An 18,323-nucleotide genomic window follows, 5' to 3' on the forward strand; every position below is an offset into this window, starting at 1 on the left:
ATTCTTTGAGAGCCATTCAGAACAGGGAGGGTTGCACACGGGCTGGAAAGAGCTGGAGAAGCCAATGAAGTCTTTAATGAAAATGCATTTTGCTTATAAAATCCAGCTCTCTCAGGATAGGCTCGTGATTAAGAGCAGCTCTGCATGTAGGATAGCCTGCTTGTTGTTTGCTGTTCCGGGGTGGCTTTAGATTGTTTAGAACATGAGAACAAAAGTCACCTTTGCAACTTAGAATACCTGAGTATTCTCTATGGCTGCTAGCAACTACTACTAGGAATCAGTGATATCGCATCTGCTTTACTTGCTGTTGTAGTGAAATTTAAAATTTTCTCTAGCTGGCCTCGTTTACACCCAGCTGAAGGCAAACGAAATATATTCATTGGCGGCATCTATTCATTGAAAACTGCTCTTAATCCTAATAGAGGTGCCTTGCACTATTCTCTCATTTCAGTTCTTAAAATCGATGAAAACGCTTAAAACGCCACCATATGATTCCCCCCCCCCCTTTTATTAACCAGCGTTAGAAGACCAAGGGATATGTAGAGCCGCTTGAGTTTCCTGCTAGAATTACCTGCTTTTATGAGGCTGAAGTACAATTAGTTTAGTTTACTACCTTTTAAACGGCAGGCATAAATTACAAGCCTACAAAGGCTTGTTGTGTTGATTTAGCAGCTTGTTGAAATTCTCCCTGCTAAAAGGCGCTGCGAATGCCCCTTCCTGAGCTATTTCAAGACAAAATGTTGATTTAAAACTATCAACATTCCAAGAAGGGGGGTGGGGAGGGCAAATTACTTTAAAATACAAAACACTTCCAAGTGTCTGAAATATAGCCTGACCGTATCCTCCCAGAAATAGCCTAGAATTTTCTAAGAATCGTACTCAATGCTTAAATTTTATATCCCCATTTTTCTGATAAGGATGCATGAAATTTGGACAAACTTTAAAAGATAATAGATGTGATGCAGCGCAGCTGTCCTAGTGCTTAAACGAAAAAGATAAAATTACTTAAGGGGAACCCAAAAAACCCAACACCCCCCCCCCAAAACCTAGTGACATAAAAAACTCACACCAGGCTCTGATAATAACAGAGTCTCTATGAGAACGTCATTTCCTAGCTCTGATTACCTTGCTTTGCATTTTCAGACATAAACGTGACATAAAGTGTTCAGAGAAGTTCACTCGGTTTCTTCTCCGTGTACACAACATTTTAAGGTTAACCTTAATAATCAGCATTCGTTTTAAATGAGGCGTATTGCGGAACGGAACTTTAAACTAAGCCCAAAACTCAATTCCTCTAAAGCAAAAAGCACAAATCGCTTTATGTAATCTAAGCATGGATAGCGGAAGGGAAGTCCCACTTTCTTCGGAGGATTCTCTGCTCAGTATATTTACTTGGCAGAAAGTCCCACTGAAATCAATAGGACTTACCTCTGAGTAAATATGCTTAAGCCTCGCAGCTTTCAAATTCGTAGAGACTTTACAGCTTAGTTGCACTTGGATGCTAACCAATCATTTGAAAAACGACGTCCATTGATTTCAGCGCTCGCTCTCTCTCCCTCCAAGTAATTGTGTCTTGGATCTCGACCTCATGTCTACTCCGCGCCTTCTTTCTTCCGCATGCATTCCACTGCTATGTGTGCAGAAAGAGGCGGGGCAGCCTAGCCCTGTTCCCTAAAATGAAATGTAGCGTTTTTAGCTCTCCCAAAAGCGTTCAGATTTCCCAGTCCTCGAAGTAACAGATGAAGGCAACGGAGAACCTCCGCGAGGAAGGCAGAATGGGTGGCGAGGCTGCTGCCTTCCTGTCCATTCGCATTTGTATTTCTCAAAATTCAAGATCTCTGAAGTTCGACCCAAGCAAATGAATTCCAGGTCAGCTTTTTGGTGGGTTTTTGTTTTGAAAAGGAGAAATAATAAGCAGAGTTACCAGGACTCCAGTGAAGCAAGCTTGTCTCCTATAATGCACAGCCTGAAGAATTAGCTCCTCATAAATCACCAAGAAGTTACTTTTCTTTAGGAGAAAAAAAACCCTCCACATATTCACTATCCATGCAATACGCACCGGAGTTAATAGTTCAACGGCAGATTTCACATTAACTTGATCGTTAAAACTAATACAGACCTACATAGCAAAGGGCCCTTCCCTTGTTTAAAAATAAGGAAAGGGGAAAAGGATGTACTCATAGATGGCGTTAAGGCGTGGAAGTTGAATCTGCACCCCAGAGTTATGATTTATGGCTTTGTAGTTTCTATTTGGTAAAGTCATCTTTCTGCTTCTGACTCAAAGCAGTCGATAACGTTTTACTCGAGATTCAGGAAGATTTGCTGCGCCTACCTCCCCCATCTGCTCCATTATCCATTAATTTTGGCTGCATTGTTGCTGAAGAACTTGTGAAGGCCTCTTTTGACTGCGCTGAAGGCACTTTAGTTTAAATGCCTAGGAATCCATCTCTTGGGTAAGGGTGCTCCCTGTTTAAAGTTTAGCATTTGTCAGTGGAACTATTAGTGATGGACGTGCCTATGACTATTCTGCAAGTTTCCCTTGAATACTCCCCTCACTTTCTTTTTTAAGGTTGCTTGTGGCCTAAGCTCTGCAGGTTCTAGTCCTATCAAGCGGTGTAATTTGGTTCCATTAAAGGGTATGTTCCGGGAAGGAAAATGTATAAAGGTAGCTTCGAAGTAATATATCTTTGGGCATTCTGCCACTGAGTTCAGTGGGAAGAAAGAAAGAAAGAAAGAAAGAAAGAAAGAAAGAAAGAAAGTTGCTTTCAGAGGCACTTTGAGCTTATGAAAACTCTGAGCCTAGAGAGCTTCTGGGTGACAAGGGGAGCTTTTTGTGCGCGCCCTGAAATCCCCGCATTTCCACTTAACACGGTTGTGGAAGGAGATGAAGGTTACTAGTGTGGTTAAATCCACCAACCTCTTAAAAGTTAAGTTGCAGTCAAAGGAATAGGACGGCTCATAATTTGATCATAAGGCTGGCAGACGATACATTTCATCTGCTCACACATAGTAAATGGGGTTCTCTCCCCGCCCCGAGCCCTAATGCAAGTGATGAAAGAAATAGAATACAGTGAAACTTGCTTTAGAGTTGGTTGGAGGAACAACTGAGAGGGATGTTACATAGGAAACCGGGCAAGAAATTCAGAACCACCATCGGCAAAGTGGGCCCGTAGTGCATTTAAGGTAGAAACGACGTTTGTCTTGTAAGACATGGTCACTTTGTTAGAGCACTATGTAACTTGTGGAAACTGAGCAGAAAGAAAAAGAGAGCTTTTAGATCTGCATACAAATGAAAGATTAATTCATTTCTGAGGCTCACTCCAGGGACCTGTGTGAGATCTCTCCCCCCCCCCCTCATTTCTTGCTTGCTTTTTCTTTTTCTTTTTTTTTAAAACCCTTCTCTCCGGACAGTTAGATCATTATTCCGCGCTAAATATTTCATCGTTCCAGAACCCTATAATTTTGTACATCACTCAAGTACTTGCATAGGAAATGCGTAAGAGCAGGTTGAAAGAGAAGGTCCCAACAGAGTTTGCAAAATGTAGATCCACCACAAAGCCAGCAGACGCCTTCCTCCTCCTCGTCGACGTCCTCCTAGGGTGTTAACAAGTATAGAAGCCCACCAACTCTATACCAGAGGATCCTCGGGCCTTTTGTCAGGTAATTACGGGTCTTTGGGGTTCCTACAACGGCTCTGCTGTAACGTGGGTGTTCAGCAAGCTCCATTCAATAGAAGTACAGAGGAGCCCGTGGGATGGCGGATGCCCCCCCTTTAATACTGAAGGGCTTTTCCTTATGGAAATAGTGGCAGAAGTTCATCTCGGATGGAGCCAGCTGCCCTTTTTCCTCTAAGGGTCAGCGAAGAGTTTCTCCTTCAGAACGAGGCCAGTTGGTTAGCCTCAAAAAGTTATGGGTAATCACATGAGAGAGAGGGGGGGGGAATTGTTGATTCTTCCTATCTTCCGTCTGAAACGTATATAGAAAAATATTCGTGGGAGGAGTGGGATAAAAAAAATAAAAGATAATCTGTGCCCCCCCCTTCTTGGCTAAAGCGTAAGGAGGGGTGAGAGAAGAAACAGAAGAGAAAGGAGGAGAAACACACACACACACACACACACACACACACGGCTTGCGCTTCCAACCCTTGTTCCTTCAGTGATTCCCTATTTCAAATAAAAGGATTTAAGTTGACGTATGACCACGTGAGCACATAATACAGCGCATTATTGTGGCATTTGGAGTGGAGACCCGGACTGGCTTCGCCCGTGATTACGTTTTTTCCGTTTCTGTTCAGAGCAAGAACTGCTTTCTATTATCCACCATCAGCGCCGCCGCCGCCGCCTCCCCCCCCCCCAAACTACCAACCCACCCGCTCACCCTCGGAGAGAGAGCTTCCACTCGGGCTACGGCGCTCGGTCCTTATGGAAAGGTTATCGCCGGACTGTTAGGACGCGATGCTTCGTTTAAAAAAAAAGAGAGGATGGATTTTATTTTAAGGTATTTCCGCCGATTGTTCCTTTACCGTGGGTGACTTATGGCTGGGCGAGGCAAAGGTCAGGAGAAAAAGCTTAAGGGTGTATATGGACACCAGGCAAGCCTCGTTCCCCCCTTTGTTTCCCTGGGCTTGTGGAAGGGGGGCGAGAGAGAGAGCTTTGCAACAAACAGATCAGAGAATATTTGCCCCCCCCCCAAGGTTTTGGATTTCTGCGTGTTCTTGTGGCTGGGCTTTGTTGTGGCTTTTTGTTGTGGTCTGGATGCTTTAGTGGCCGTTGTTATTTAAATCGCCCAACAGAAGCAGGAGAGGAGAGAGTCAGGGCTTTTGCTTGTTCTGTTTATTATATACCTCTGATGCTGATTTAAGTGTGTTTTGGGAAGCGTCACGCGACCGTGATCCGAGCCTTCTTTCTTTCTTTCTTTCTTTCTTTCTTTCTTTCTTTCTTTCTTTCTTTCTCTCTTTCTCTCTTTCTCTCTTTCTCTCTCTCTCTCTCTCTCTCTCTCATTCTGGACTTTCAAATGGATGAGCATGCAATTCTGCTACCATTTTATTTATGCTGCTTACTGGTATTTTGTTGACTGGTGGCCCATTTAACGCGCGACTGGTGGGATCGTCACCATTCCAGGAGAGGAGAAAGAAACCAGGCGGTTTTCCTGCTCTCCCTGCTCAATTTTCAAGCTGTTTCCCTGTCTTCTCTCTCTGTGAGAATGGAATAAAAGCATCCATCCATACCCCATAAAAATCAATGGGAATATTGGAGCGCGGGGGGGGGGGGGGAGCTGTGGTTGGATTGAGCAAGGATCTGGAAAGGAAAAGAGGGCGCTTGAACCTATTTCTCTCTCCAAAAGCTTTACATTCGCAGTTAGATTTCCTCTACCTCTCACCAAGCCTTAACCAGCTATTCATTCAGTTTTATGGAGGGAGATGCACCGCAAATAAGAGGGAGGGGGAATGAAAGCACTGCTTGTGTTATACAAGGGGACAAATGTTATATAAAATTACATCCACCACTGAGTCCCAGCATTGCTAAAGGTCAGAGTGCTGACTTTTGATTTATGTTGCCAGTGGGCTAGGGGCAGAGCGCTCGCCTACACGCTGCTGCACCTCCTCCCTCTCCCTTCTTAATGCCCAGTTGCAATTATTCAATTCAGGGTTAGATTTTAGAATTGGGGGTTAAGGAGCAAAAGCTTCTTCTTCTCCTTCTTCTATTATGAATAAAACTCCCTTATCTAGAACATGATGGTTGTTTAATTCTAGAATGTGTCTTGCGGATATTGCATATTTCCCCCCTTCCCTGATCTGTTCACCGACCAGATCCTAAATTAATAAATGAAAAGTAAGCGGATCCAAATTGTCCAGGCATCTCTTTACACATATGCACCTCTATACACTCTTTCAGATAGATATGAAAGAGGTGGGGGAACTTTTTTTTTCTTTGTGGGGAGGGGGGAGGGGAATTAGATTTCAAATAGGCCGAAACCTCTTTGGGAAAACAAATAAATAAAATGCAAGTTTTAATTGTGGCTCAATTACTTTGCCACGGTTTCTTATGATTTATGACCTAGTTTTGGTGCATTTTGACCCAGTTAAAACAGTCATAAATAATAGGAGTGCTGAACCTGATATGAAAAAGGGCTTTCGTGGACAAGTGTTGGAAAGTAAGTAAATAATAATAATAACAATAATAATGATTCCGGTTAAAATCCTCAGTATATATGCTGAGTAAATACAAAACGAAGTGTCAATAGCGGTTATATGGGGTTTGATAAGATAAACAGTGATAAGAGACCAAAGAGGCTTCTTCTGCCTAAGGTTGGAAGCGATACACTTCTGGCATTGAGATCCAAAACACCCTTACCGGGAAGCAAATGCCATAAAAAGCCAATGGTACTTACTTCCAAGTAACCAAGCTGAGGTTCGGCGTATTAAGCGTCTCAGATTTGCATTTTATCAAGACTCTGTACCAAACAAGCCTCTCTCCCTGCAATTAAATCAGTTGAGTAGTTCTTCTCGGTGCTTTCTTGCAGTATAGTTATTCCGGAGTTCTGAATAATTTTCTCTTCCCAGGAAATATAGATATTTATATTTTCTTTCACAATGCATTCTGAAATCTTTGGGCTGTTTGCCGAAATGATCGACGAAACTCCCCTGGATTTTCTACCCAGAGAAGAGAAAATGTTCGTTTACAAACTTCAGCTCCTGGTTCAAAATGTAGTGTAGTATCAGTTTGTTGGTTTGTTGGTTTTTCCGGTGAGCAGCCCACCCCCAGGTTGCAGAAAGGATTTTCAGGGGAGGGAGGGGCAACCTGAGATATTCATTTATTCCCCAGTATAATCCAGTTAACTGGAAACATATTTATGCCGCTTGACTCCCAGTGGCATAAATCCAAACATCGTGGCTTCTTAGAAAGGGGAGTATTAGGAAACTGCAGCTATATAAAGTAAAAGTAAGATTTATTTATTTTTAAATGATCAGGTTGGATAGAGAAAAGATACAAAGCCTAGAACAGAATTCGGGGTGGGGGGGTAATTTCACTTATTAAATTAAATAGCCTATTTAATTTAAATATTCAGGGCTTAGAAATCCACCCCCGCTTCCAACCACAGATCCTTTATCTGATTTACCTCTAAGGTGAAATATGTTATCTCTGCATCAGAACATTGCTCGCCACAAAATTATCCTAAAGTAATTCCGAAGTGTGACAGAGCGCTCCCACCTCGCCATCGCTGCCGGGAATCCCAAGACCGCCTTTGTGGCAAGTGGGGTGCGCGCGCGGTGGATACCCGGACCGTCTTCTGTAATTTGTTCCGGAGAGGGGTTCTCTCTCTGCCACCCGCTTTGCTCCCCACGCAAATCCTCCCCCAGTTTCTTAGCCGGCATCTTGCTCTCCTTTTTTTGGTGGCTTTAAAAAAAATGAAAAGTGTAGCATCAGCAGTTTTCAGAAGAAAAGTACGAGGTTGATTATTGACCAAAAGAGGCGTTTTCTCTTCCAGCGCAACTTTCAAGGGGTTGTTTGTAGCAAAAAACTGCCTACCAGTGAATTTTTGGGGGGCCCCCTCCTACGCCGCTCAGCTTTCCCCTTTCAAGTTGGGAGCCGCCGCGATCTGCTACGAGGAGCAAGTGTTTTCTGTTGTGAAGCTCTGTTTACAGCTTGGGCGCACGGAGTCATAAATCTTGCCTAGCCATAAATGACAAAAACCATTGGTATGCGTAAGAGGCCACCCTGGCCTTAGAGTCCTTGTGTGTGCATGTGTTTAAATATCCTCTTTCTTCCCCTCCTTTTGCTTTGTTTCTGCTTTAAGGTGACATTGCGGTTTAAAGGGAGCCCTTTGTATTTCTCGCACCTTGGGTTTTATCGAAGGCATGTCAGATTCACACCTAGGCTTTATCCGAGTGCACCGCGGAAGGTCTGAAGCGCCGAGCGGCTCCTTTGTGTTGCCTTAGAAGAGCCTTGATGCTCTCCGTAGGTCCAGCTTGGTTTTGTTTTTTGTTTTGTTTATGGAACCCAGAAGCATTCTGCTGGCTAAACCTCGCGACATTTGGTTTGGTGGTTGGAAGGGAATAAAGAAATGGTTAGGAGAAGGGAGAATAGGACAAAGACTAAGAGGGGGGCGGCGGAAGAGAACTGAAGTTCACAGAACCAAACATCCACGCCCATCAGCATGCAACCACAACATTACATATGTCTGTGTGCGTATTTTTATAAATTCAGACGGAGAGGTGTGTCTTTATGGATGAAAAGACTTTCATGCTGGCCTCTCTGAATGCTGGCCACGCACACCTAGGCTTCAGAAAGTCTGGGAGCCCCTCCGAATTATTTAGAACCCGAGTCCCATTTGTTTCTGCCGCGGAAGGATGCGCAGCTTCCCCATTCGATCCTAACGATGTTTGCTCGCCAGCAAACCCCGTCGATTTCAATTCGATCGGCTTTCACCTAAGCACCCTTTAGGAGTAGGTTTGCCTGTCTCAGTACCATTGATCTGAACACACGCCAGCAATTCGGTTCTAACTGGAAACGGAGTCTTTATGGGAGTGACATCCCATTTGCGCGGGATTCAATGGCAAAAAATAAATCTCCCCTCGGTGTTGAATCATTGCGGCTTGTTTGCGTACCACGGTCGCGTGGGTATCCCGCATCCAGTTGCGCGCGTTAATGTAAGCCTAGGGGAAGGGCATGTGTGTGTGTAGATGCGTCCTTACATGGGCATCTGGCTGCGGTTGCCTATCTCGGGTGAGCGCGCCCGTTCATCATCCCGAAATGTCATTACTTTAATCGTTCCTTTGAAACGCTGTCTAGATTGGCCTGGGTGGTAGACAGATCAGAGGGCTCCTGGTTTATTACAATGGGGAGCATCCGAGCCTTGCAGGAGCTCCAGGTTTCGACCCCTTCTGCACGTCCAAAAGAGTCCATATCTACCATAAGCACCTTCATATAACGTGGAAATACGCGCGCGCGCACATATATATCAACAATCCGGTCTAGGGAGGGTGACCCCTTTGTGAGCATCCTTTGTCTTCATTTGCATAATTTCCCTGGCCTTCAGTGCCGCCCCGGCGCTTCCCTCCCTCCCTCTTTCTTCGCCCTCCCTCCCTTCCCGCTCCCCACCCCCCACTCTGCTCGCCTGCCTGCCCCGGACTTCCCGAGGCAGCTGCTTTACCCCCCCTTCAAACAAACGCCCCCTTGGGCGCACAAAGATTTCAGAAGAAACATCCCTGCTGCTTTTTTTTTTTTTCCTGTAGAAAATCTGGTCAAGGTGGGAGAAGCCGGGCTCCGGTAGCCTGGGGAGGCTCTCGATCGCGGCCAGGCCCCGAGGAGCGTGGGGAGGTGGAGGTAGGGGCTGGAGCGAAGTAAAGGCTCGCGCGGGGCGAGGAGGGGCGGGTGGCTCTCCGTCAGAGGCGAGCTGGAGAAAGATCCCCTTGCGCGCGTGCCCTCTTCCTGATCAAGGCAGGGCTGCTCCCATCTGTACTCGTGGGCTCGTCCTGGTGGAGATGAGTTGAGCTGGGACCCATCCCGGAGAAGCTGAGGGGACTTGCTTGGGGAGGGGGACTCGCGAGGTGGAGTGGGGGGGGGCAGTGGATTGAGGAGAAGAGTCGTGCTCCCAGGGCTGGCGGGGAGCGACTGTCGCCGAGCCTCCAAAGAGCAAAATGCGGGCTTCCGCCTCAGTCGTCAGAAGTTAAGGTAAGCAGGCCACAAATACGCTGCTATCAGTGGTGAATGGCGGAGTTTATGTCCTGGTGATTTATGACCAGAGACTTAAATCTCGGTTCAAGAAGAGTTCACAGGCTGGAGCTTCCTTCCAGGCAGTGACGGATAGACCCTGGTGCTTCGAGTTCAGGCCACTTGCCCACCCCCTCCCCTCCACTTTCCCTTTATCTGGCAGGAAATCTTGGGGCGAAGGGAAGGTGGGTGAGAGGGGGTGCCCGCCTGGATTGAGTAGGGTGAAGGGGAAAGAGGGGAGCGCGAGAAAGAAACAGCTCGAGATTGGTCGCCGCAGCTCGCTCCACGAGCCAGTTGAGGAGGATTGAAACTTTTAGGCCAGTTCAGTCTCCCTGATTTCCAACCAGGACTGTATCGGCTCATGTCCAGGCAACCCGCCTTTTTCTGAGCTGCGGATCGAGGAGTGGAAGGGAGGAGGGTTTTTTGTTGGGGTTTTTTTATTAAAAAAACTGAGTGTGGGGTGGGCGAAGCAATAGGGAGACTTCCCTAACCCAAGCAAAAGTTTCCACCAAAGCTTCCTAGTGTTTCTAAGGAGCTAGGAAAGTCCTAATTGATGGGGATATTTTATTTGTAAGGGCCGGTCTAGTCTTCTTGCTCACCCCTTGGGACACTTTTGGATCCTGAGATAGTACAATCCTGCGCACATTTCTTCCTGTTAAGGGTGTCCAACCGAATAGAGTGGGACTTACTTCCCGGTTAAATAGACATTGGATCGCCCTATAAGGCAGCGAGAGTAAACTCCATGCAACTCCATGGAACTTACTTTGGAGTAAGCTTATGTAAGACTGGGCTGTGTATGATCCCACGATAAGCAATCAAGTTTTTATGAAGTCTGCTGGCCAAGTCACTGGGTTGCGTGACAAACTTCTGCGCGGCCTAATTTTGCTTGTAACCTGTTCCTCCCCGCCAGTTTCCTTTTGTCTAACATCTGTGCATCATCATCAGCAATAGGCAAATGATATGAAGGGTGCATTTTACTTTGAATTGATAATACAGAATAAGACGTGATCCGGAGCCAAGTCCTTTCGTGGAAGTTTTGCTCCTGATTTCAACCGGAGTTGTTTATTAGCCCCCCTCCTTTCATTGTTTGAGAATACTTAGGTTTACCTTTGCTCGGAGTGGGCTGCTGACATTAAGGATGAGAATTGCGTTATTTCTCTCACTTCACACTCCTTCTCCTGAGCTGGTTCTCGCCTCTCTGCCAAAGCTTGCAAGAACAAAACTTAAATGCCTGGGACAGCGTGGAAATATTATGAATTTGATCAAACGGGAACTACGATCATAACAGACCCCGCCACCTAATTTGTGGTTCACAGAAGATAACAGGCCTCTGCAAAGGAAGCCCGGAAATTAGCAGAATGATTAGAAGACAAATAGCAAGTGTAGGATCTACAATCAAGGTTTTTTGTTTTTGTTTGTTAGGTATTTTAGGTTTAAGTCGATTCACTCTCAAACTGGAGGAAATCAGTTTATGGCTGGATTGTGTTCCGGGGCTACAGTTTCTAAACTGCAGCCAAAGAAAGTTAATTGCCTACATTTTTAACCGCTGGGTTAAGAAAGGACTTGATTACTGTTTAAATAATAATAAGAATCAAAAGGCAGCTGCCATCTGTAAGGGGTTTATTAAATTAGTTTGTCTCTACAATGTGCCTTGTTTTCTAAGGAAACGAGTGTGGACTGAAATGCTAACACATGTAATGAATTTGAGTGGGTGCCTAGGGTGCTGTGTAATGTTTTCTTCAAGAATATAAGCCTTGGCACAAGACCGTCTTTGGCCGAGAAGAGGGAACCGAGGGTGTTTTGTAAGAAGTTGGGGAGAGGGAAACTATGAAGGTGCGGATAGATGGGTTTTGATATCGGGGTTTGGCCGGCCTGTTAAAAAAAAAAAAGTTCTTAGATGGCAGATAAAATTCCTGGGAATGAAAGCCCAACTCCAACCTCGGTTGTACTCATGCAGGTAAACATTGTGGAGTGAACAGAAAAAGATTCGCCTGGGTTGTAGGAGTCTTCTGCGGTTTTGTGTGTCCATTCTCCTTTTCCCAGCCAAATGACCCTCATACATCAAATTACATAGCAGTTCCAAAGACAGAGCCTATTATCGTTAAGTTGGTAGGAAAGTTCAATCCGTGGTCATGGAGATGAACGCTGGTTTTTCAGGTTCCTGGTGTGTGTCTTTCCCCCAATCCATCATGTTTGAGCAGGTAGAATTTGGGTATATTACATGAAGGGGTTTGGGGGAGGGGGAAGTGAAGATACTGAATGATAATATTTTTAAAGTTCATATGTGCCTAATATACCCCCGAAATAGTTATTAGCTGTTCCCGCAGAACGCAATGGACAGAAATAATATACAGTATAGGCCCGAGGGTGCGAAGGAAACTTCCCACAAAAGCAGATCTAGCTGAAAGGCCGCCTCGGATTATTATGTTTGGTTACATGTTGAGGCTGTTTGATCCTGGAGGCCAGATTTGTGTCTCTGTCTAAAGGCGCAGCAGTTAAAGCTAATTTATGCGCAGGAAGTTGGCTGGTTATTAAACTGCGAAGTAGAAGGGTTTCCCTCGTCGCTGTGCTGTTTCATCACACGAGGGCCATTATGGGTTGCATTTGTCAAACGTTTCCTAGCAAACAGTTCATGTGTTCGAATCCCTCGAGTGCCAGAACGTTGAGTAGCCCTTCACGGGGAATGCGATACAGTTATTTATGGGTCTTCTAGCTTTCCCTTTTCTTTTTTGCTTTTTAAAAAAATGCAATTCAAAATGATGTTAGCTTAATAATAAAAAAAAGGAGGGGGGAGCAAAAAAAATAGTCTAAAGAGGAAAGAGCTACGGATTTGCTCATTATTTTGGGGGTGGGGCGGGGAGAAAATATCACTTTCCCACGGTGACCACAAGTTTACTCTGGTCGTTCTTATCTAGAGACTCTCCCTTTAAATAACCTACGAAGTCCCTTTCCTGAGAATTGATAAATTGGTTCTTAGAGTAAGGGTGGTGTGTGTGTGTAGATTTTCATCTCTCTCTCTCTCTCTCTCTCTCTCTCTCTGTGTGTGTGTGTGTGTGTGTTTCTGTGTGTATACACACACACACACACACACACACACACACTCACACACAAATAGATATGAAAATCCTAGAAAACTACACTCTCCCGGAGCAGTAAAGCACACAGTACCGGCTGCCTAGTAAATCCCAGCCACTATCGAAATTCTCTTCGCCCTCCAGGCCAAGTCATGCTGCTAAATATTGCTGACCACTTTTTCTGTTATGGCTTTCATGTCACTTAGCTATTGAAAGTAAGATGGATTTGTACTATTTCTTCACTCTCCTGTGCTTTCCCCACACCCTAGGTCTACCAGGACGGGCCATTGGAGGAAAAACGTCACGTGACAGAGGGGTGCCAATGTTATTCTTTAAGGGTGTCAAGACCCTGTCAGTTTGTGAAATAAATATTGGGAAACAACGAAATGCAAAAAGCGACCTACTACGACAGCTCTGCGATCTATGGCGGCTATCCTTACCAAGGAGCAAATGGTTTCGCTTACAATGCTAGTCAGCAGCAATATCCTCCTCCGCCTCCTTCTTCCTCGCTGGTGGAAACGGAGTACCATCGACCGGCCTGCTCTTTACAGTCCCCCGGAGGAGGCGGCGGCGGCGGCGGCAGCACCACCGTGTCCCACCACAAGGCCAATGAAATCAATGAGAGTTGTATGAGGACCATCACCAGCCAGTCTCTCCAGCCCCCAGTCCTTTCAGAGCAGCCTCAGCAGCAGCCTCCAGCCCCCCAGCAAGCACCACCACCTGCACCCCCCTCTGTGTCACCACCTCAGAATGCCACCACTAATTCCGCCCCTCCTAGCGCCACCAAGAGCTCCATCTTGAACTCGCCCACCATGTCCAAGCAAATATTCCCCTGGATGAAAGAGTCTCGACAAAACACCAAGCAGAAAAACAGCGGCTCCAGTTCAGGTATGGCAAAAGGAGGAGGGCTAGTAGAGATTAACCGAACGGATGTACTTACAGGCAGCCCCATCCACCAAGCCGTTAAGCAGAAGTTATTCAGATCCTTGACTTCTAGGTGTTTCATTAGGAATGGTTTAGATTCCCCACTCCCCAGCTATTTCACTTGGAAATTGGAAACACACACAATGGCTTGAGATCAGAAAAATAGCCTTATCTATAGCTACACACAGAGATATCTATATCTATATCTATATCTATATATCTATATCTATATCTATATCTATATCTATATCTATATCTATATCTATATCTATATATCTATATCTATATCTATATCTATATCTATATCTATATCTATAGCTATAGCTATAGCTATAGCTATAGCTATAGCTATAGCTATATAGCTATAGCTATATATCTATTACACATACACACAGCAAAAGATAGATATGCAAATGCATACATACATACAGCTACATTTGCACATATTTAGGTAATGGTGTGTGTGTGTGTGTGCGTGTGTGCGTGCACACACACACACATCCAAAGAGGCTGATCTCCAGAAAGAGGAGGACGCCTGAAGTTTGGTTGCTTTGCATGACCTCTGTTAAACTCTTGCAAAAGAATGTGAAGTTGCTTAGCTTCCAAGCTCTTCTCTTTGCAGACTTTGAGATGACTGTAACAGGCACCTCTGAGTCCTCAGCATTCCATAGACAACCCGCCCCCTCCTCCTTTCTGCTTCTATTAAATCATGTCCAGATACAAAGGTCCAGGCCTATCTTCAACCAGTGGCAAGACCTGTGTGCCTCTCTCTCTCTCTCTCTCTCTCTCTCTCTCTCTCTCTCTCTCTCTCTCTTTTCTTTTTTGGCACAGTGCTACAGTCACAAGACAGTGACCTATCCCTGCTGAAGTGTAATGAGAATAAAATAGCTCATCATTATCTGCAGTCAAGATCAATGCTTTGTTTGATATTCATAACCTCTTTTGATTTTAGCGCACAGACTGGCAACCTTACAAGCACGGTAAACAAAGCTTAGGTTTCTTTAGCACTTTGCAGGCAGGTCCATAAATACATTATGGGTGGATTATAGTGTTTATCAACAGTGCTATTACATAAGTAAACCCAAATCGATGAGAAAAGTATTAGCGTCAGTCTCCCCAGGCATTTGCCTCCTGTTTACCACTTACTTCCTCAATTTATCTTGTGCTGTGAAAATAGATTCTAAAATTTTTGCAAATGTTTTCTTTGATGCATTTCTAATACTGTTACAGTGGTGTATCAACACTGACAAGCCTGATTATTTGATATGTACTGTGGTTTAAACTGTATATTTATCTACATGCATATTATATCATCTAGGACCCTGGCTCTGATCCATAAACCCCGGGCAGTCAAAGTACTAAGGGTGGCAGCCTAATTCTAAACATGTCAACCTGGAAGTAAACCCTGCTCAGTTTAATAGGCCTTGCTTATTAGTAAATATGCAGAGGACTGCAGACATACCTCACTAGGTGCAACGGTTGGAAGGACAGTCCCACAGAACTGAATGTAATGTAGGCTTGATACTAAACTTGGAAGCAAATTCCTGGAATTCTGTGGGGCTTAGGAACTCTGCTTAACAGTGTATTCCTACATCTATCTACCTAGGAGGAATCCCACTGAGTTTAATGGGGACGTTTCCTGGGTAAGAAGGTATAGGATTAAAGCCAAAATCTCATGGAGTTTGATGTGACTTCAGAAATATTTCACTTATTTGGATTGTGCACTCAGCGAAGGCTGAATACGTTTTGGAAAATGTCCAAGTGTCCCCACTCCCACCCCACCATGGTGGTAAAAAACCAGCACAATGAATTGAACAATTAACCATTTTGCTGCCCTTTAATGGTACCCTAAAATCACTGCCTACAGCAGGCCCCTTTGTCCTTCCCAGTCACAGAGCTGGCCCTGTGTTCCTATCCATTCCATTCACTTGAGTGTGTCCAAGCTGGCTTTAAGCCAAGTAATTCTTCACTGGTGTGTGGAGCTGGCAGCCAGGCTGGTTTTATATTTGGGGAAGGAAGTGGATGGAGTATGGATGTTTGTCTTTGGCTTTTTGTATTCTGATTCTCGGCGTATTGACATAGATACCTATCTTGTTATACTTAATGGAATATACCTTTTGAAGTTCTCTGGACCTCTCTGAATGTCAGCCGCATTATCCTGACCCCACCAAAGTCAATGGGACTTTTGCGGTTGATTCTAAAAGAGTCAAGTTTTCTCTTCTCTAAAGTTCCATATGAAAGAAATAATTCAACCTACCACTTCAATTGGACTTTCATTCAATTACTTGGGAGTAATCCAATTCATATAGCAAACAACTTTTGTTTTAGCGGTTTGGGAGCTGACAACATGTAACCCCAAAATCCATACCTTTATTTGCCATGGTGTTTATCTTTCCCATGAAAGCATGGTTTCTGGTCAGACGCATTTCTAGTGGTTTTCAAAGACCGCATCTCTGATCCTACAGAGATACAGGCAATTTGCATATATTGGTGCAGTAAATGACTGTCACTTGAGCATATCTTTGGTCACAGCAGACAACCTCATGTGTGGAAGAGAGAATGCTACCACTAGGCCAGGGGTAGGCAACCTTCTCAATCCGGCCTGCGGACGGTTGGGGAATCAGGGTGTTTTTACATGAGTAGAAGGTGTCCTTTTATTTAAAATGCATCTCTGGGTTATTTGTGGGGCATAGGAATTCGTTCATATTTTTTTCCCGAAACATAGTCTGGCCCACCACATGGTCTGAGAGACAGTGGACAGGCCCACGGCTGAAAAAGGTTGCTGACCCCTGCACTAGGCCCTGCAATGTACTAGCTCAGGCAAGGCTGATTGATGATTGCTGGTTGTTGTGTGTCCAGGTGCCCCCATACTCACTTTGTTCTTTGTGTGATTTGCATAGGTGAGAGTTGTGCTGGTGATAAAAGCCCCCCAGGGCAAGCTTCCTCTAAAAGAGCCCGAACGGCTTACACAAGTGCCCAGCTGGTAGAACTGGAAAAGGAGTTTCACTTCAATAGATACCTTTGCAGGCCAAGAAGGGTAGAGATGGCTAACTTGCTCAACCTCACAGAAAGACAGATCAAAATATGGTTCCAAAACCGCAGGATGAAATACAAAAAGGATCAGAAGGGCAAAGGCATGATGACCTCTTCAGGAGGACAGTCCCCCAGCAGAAGTCCTGTCCCTCCGGCTGCTGGAGGATACCTGAACTCTATGCATTCCCTAGTAAACAGTGTTCCATATGAACCCCAGTCACCGCCATCCTTCAGCAAGCCTCATCAGAACGCCTATGGCATCCCTACGTCATATCCGGCTCCTCTCAATAACTGCCCGCCTCCACAAAAGAGATATACCGGAACTGCAGCAGTGACTCCTGAATATGACCCTCATCCTCTTCAAGGGAATGGCTATGGCAATCCACATATACAGGGAAGCCCCGTCTATGTTGGGGGCAATTATGTGGACACCATGGCAAATTCTGGGCCTTCCATCTTTGGTCTGACTCACCTCCCTCATCCTTCCTCTGCCAACATGGACTACAGTGGGTCAATGGGCAACAATCATCACCATGGACCGTGTGACCCACACCCAACATATACAGACCTTACTTCTCACCATCCTTCTCAGGGAAGAATTCAGGAAGCGCCCAAACTGACCCATCTGTAATATACCATCAGTTACTTAGTGGATCATAAAAGTCCCCCAGCCTTTTTTAAAAAAAAGAAAAAGGGAAAAAGAAGGAAAAGAAAAGAAAAATACTTTAAATTCCTCCCCCTGCCCTTTCTGTTTTGCTTCTGTTTTCTTTTCTTTTGGTAAAAAAAAAAAAAAAGCATTTTCTAGTTTATGTGACGTAGCAATATCTGTTGCTTGAATTGCTCCCTAGTTTCAATAGTGGATATTTATCTCCTTGAACTCTTTGCCTTGTGTTCTCCCTTTGAGAGTATACATAGGCTTTCTACTCTTAACTTCAACACTTTTATCAAAACAGGGTATATGAACAAATTTTCTATACAGATGGTTCTTAAATGTGAATTTGTTCGTACAGAATCGATCCCAACCGGGGAAGCATTTTTATTTTAATTGCACTTCTTTTAAATAGCGAGAAAGAAATAAAAAGGCGCTTGAACAGGGGCTCCCTGAGCGAACTTATTAATACGTGTACGTCTTTCAACGTGTGTATGCTGGTGAACTTTCAGATTTATTTATATTTTTTTGCAAACTTTGAATAATCTAAGTGTTTAAATTTTTTTATTTATCCCCATCTGTTCATATTTATATATATAAATATATTAAAAAAAATAAACTTCTGTACCCTGAATATTCAGGAGATATTTACCTGGCTGTATGTTAAACGACATACATAGGAAATATCATTTGGAAGGGGGGAACTTAAACTCCTTTATTTAAAAAGAAGAAGGAAAAAAAATGCAATAAAATCTGGAAAATAAACAGCAGGCCACCACAGGAACAGAAGCGGGTGCCTGTTAACATCGAACTAAAGGGAAATGTGTAAACCTGAACGAGAACAACACAAAGATAGATTTTGTTTTGAAAGTTATACATTCCTTGCTGCTCACATTCTGGAAAAAAAAATAAAGTTTTTATTCTGAATAA

General features: G+C 44.5%; 1 protein-coding gene across 8 annotated transcripts in view; it reads left to right on the forward strand.

The window, feature by feature from the left end:
* HOXA3 (homeobox A3) overlaps positions 1 to 18,323 on the forward strand; it is a 52,144-nt gene extending 33,821 nt beyond the window's left edge. For 4 of the 8 annotated variants that reach the window (XM_083405074.1, XM_083405079.1, XM_083405073.1 and 1 more), the window contains 2 exons: positions 13,057 to 13,675; positions 16,612 to 18,323. In XM_083405074.1, the coding sequence (XP_083261200.1) occupies positions 13,174 to 13,675; positions 16,612 to 17,375 (1,266 nt within the window). In that variant the 5' untranslated portion in view covers positions 13,057 to 13,173 and the 3' untranslated portion in view covers positions 17,376 to 18,323. Of the gene's footprint in view, positions 1 to 1,733; positions 1,870 to 3,401; positions 3,661 to 3,842; positions 4,498 to 9,183; positions 9,675 to 13,056; positions 13,676 to 16,611 lie in introns of those variants that run through there. The other 4 variants (XM_083405078.1, XM_083405077.1, XM_083405075.1 and 1 more) reach the window with 4 other exon arrangements.

Source organism: Podarcis tiliguerta (assembly GCF_965153285.1).
Source record: "Podarcis tiliguerta genome assembly, chromosome: 12".
NCBI lineage: Eukaryota > Metazoa > Chordata > Lepidosauria > Squamata > Lacertidae > Podarcis > Podarcis tiliguerta.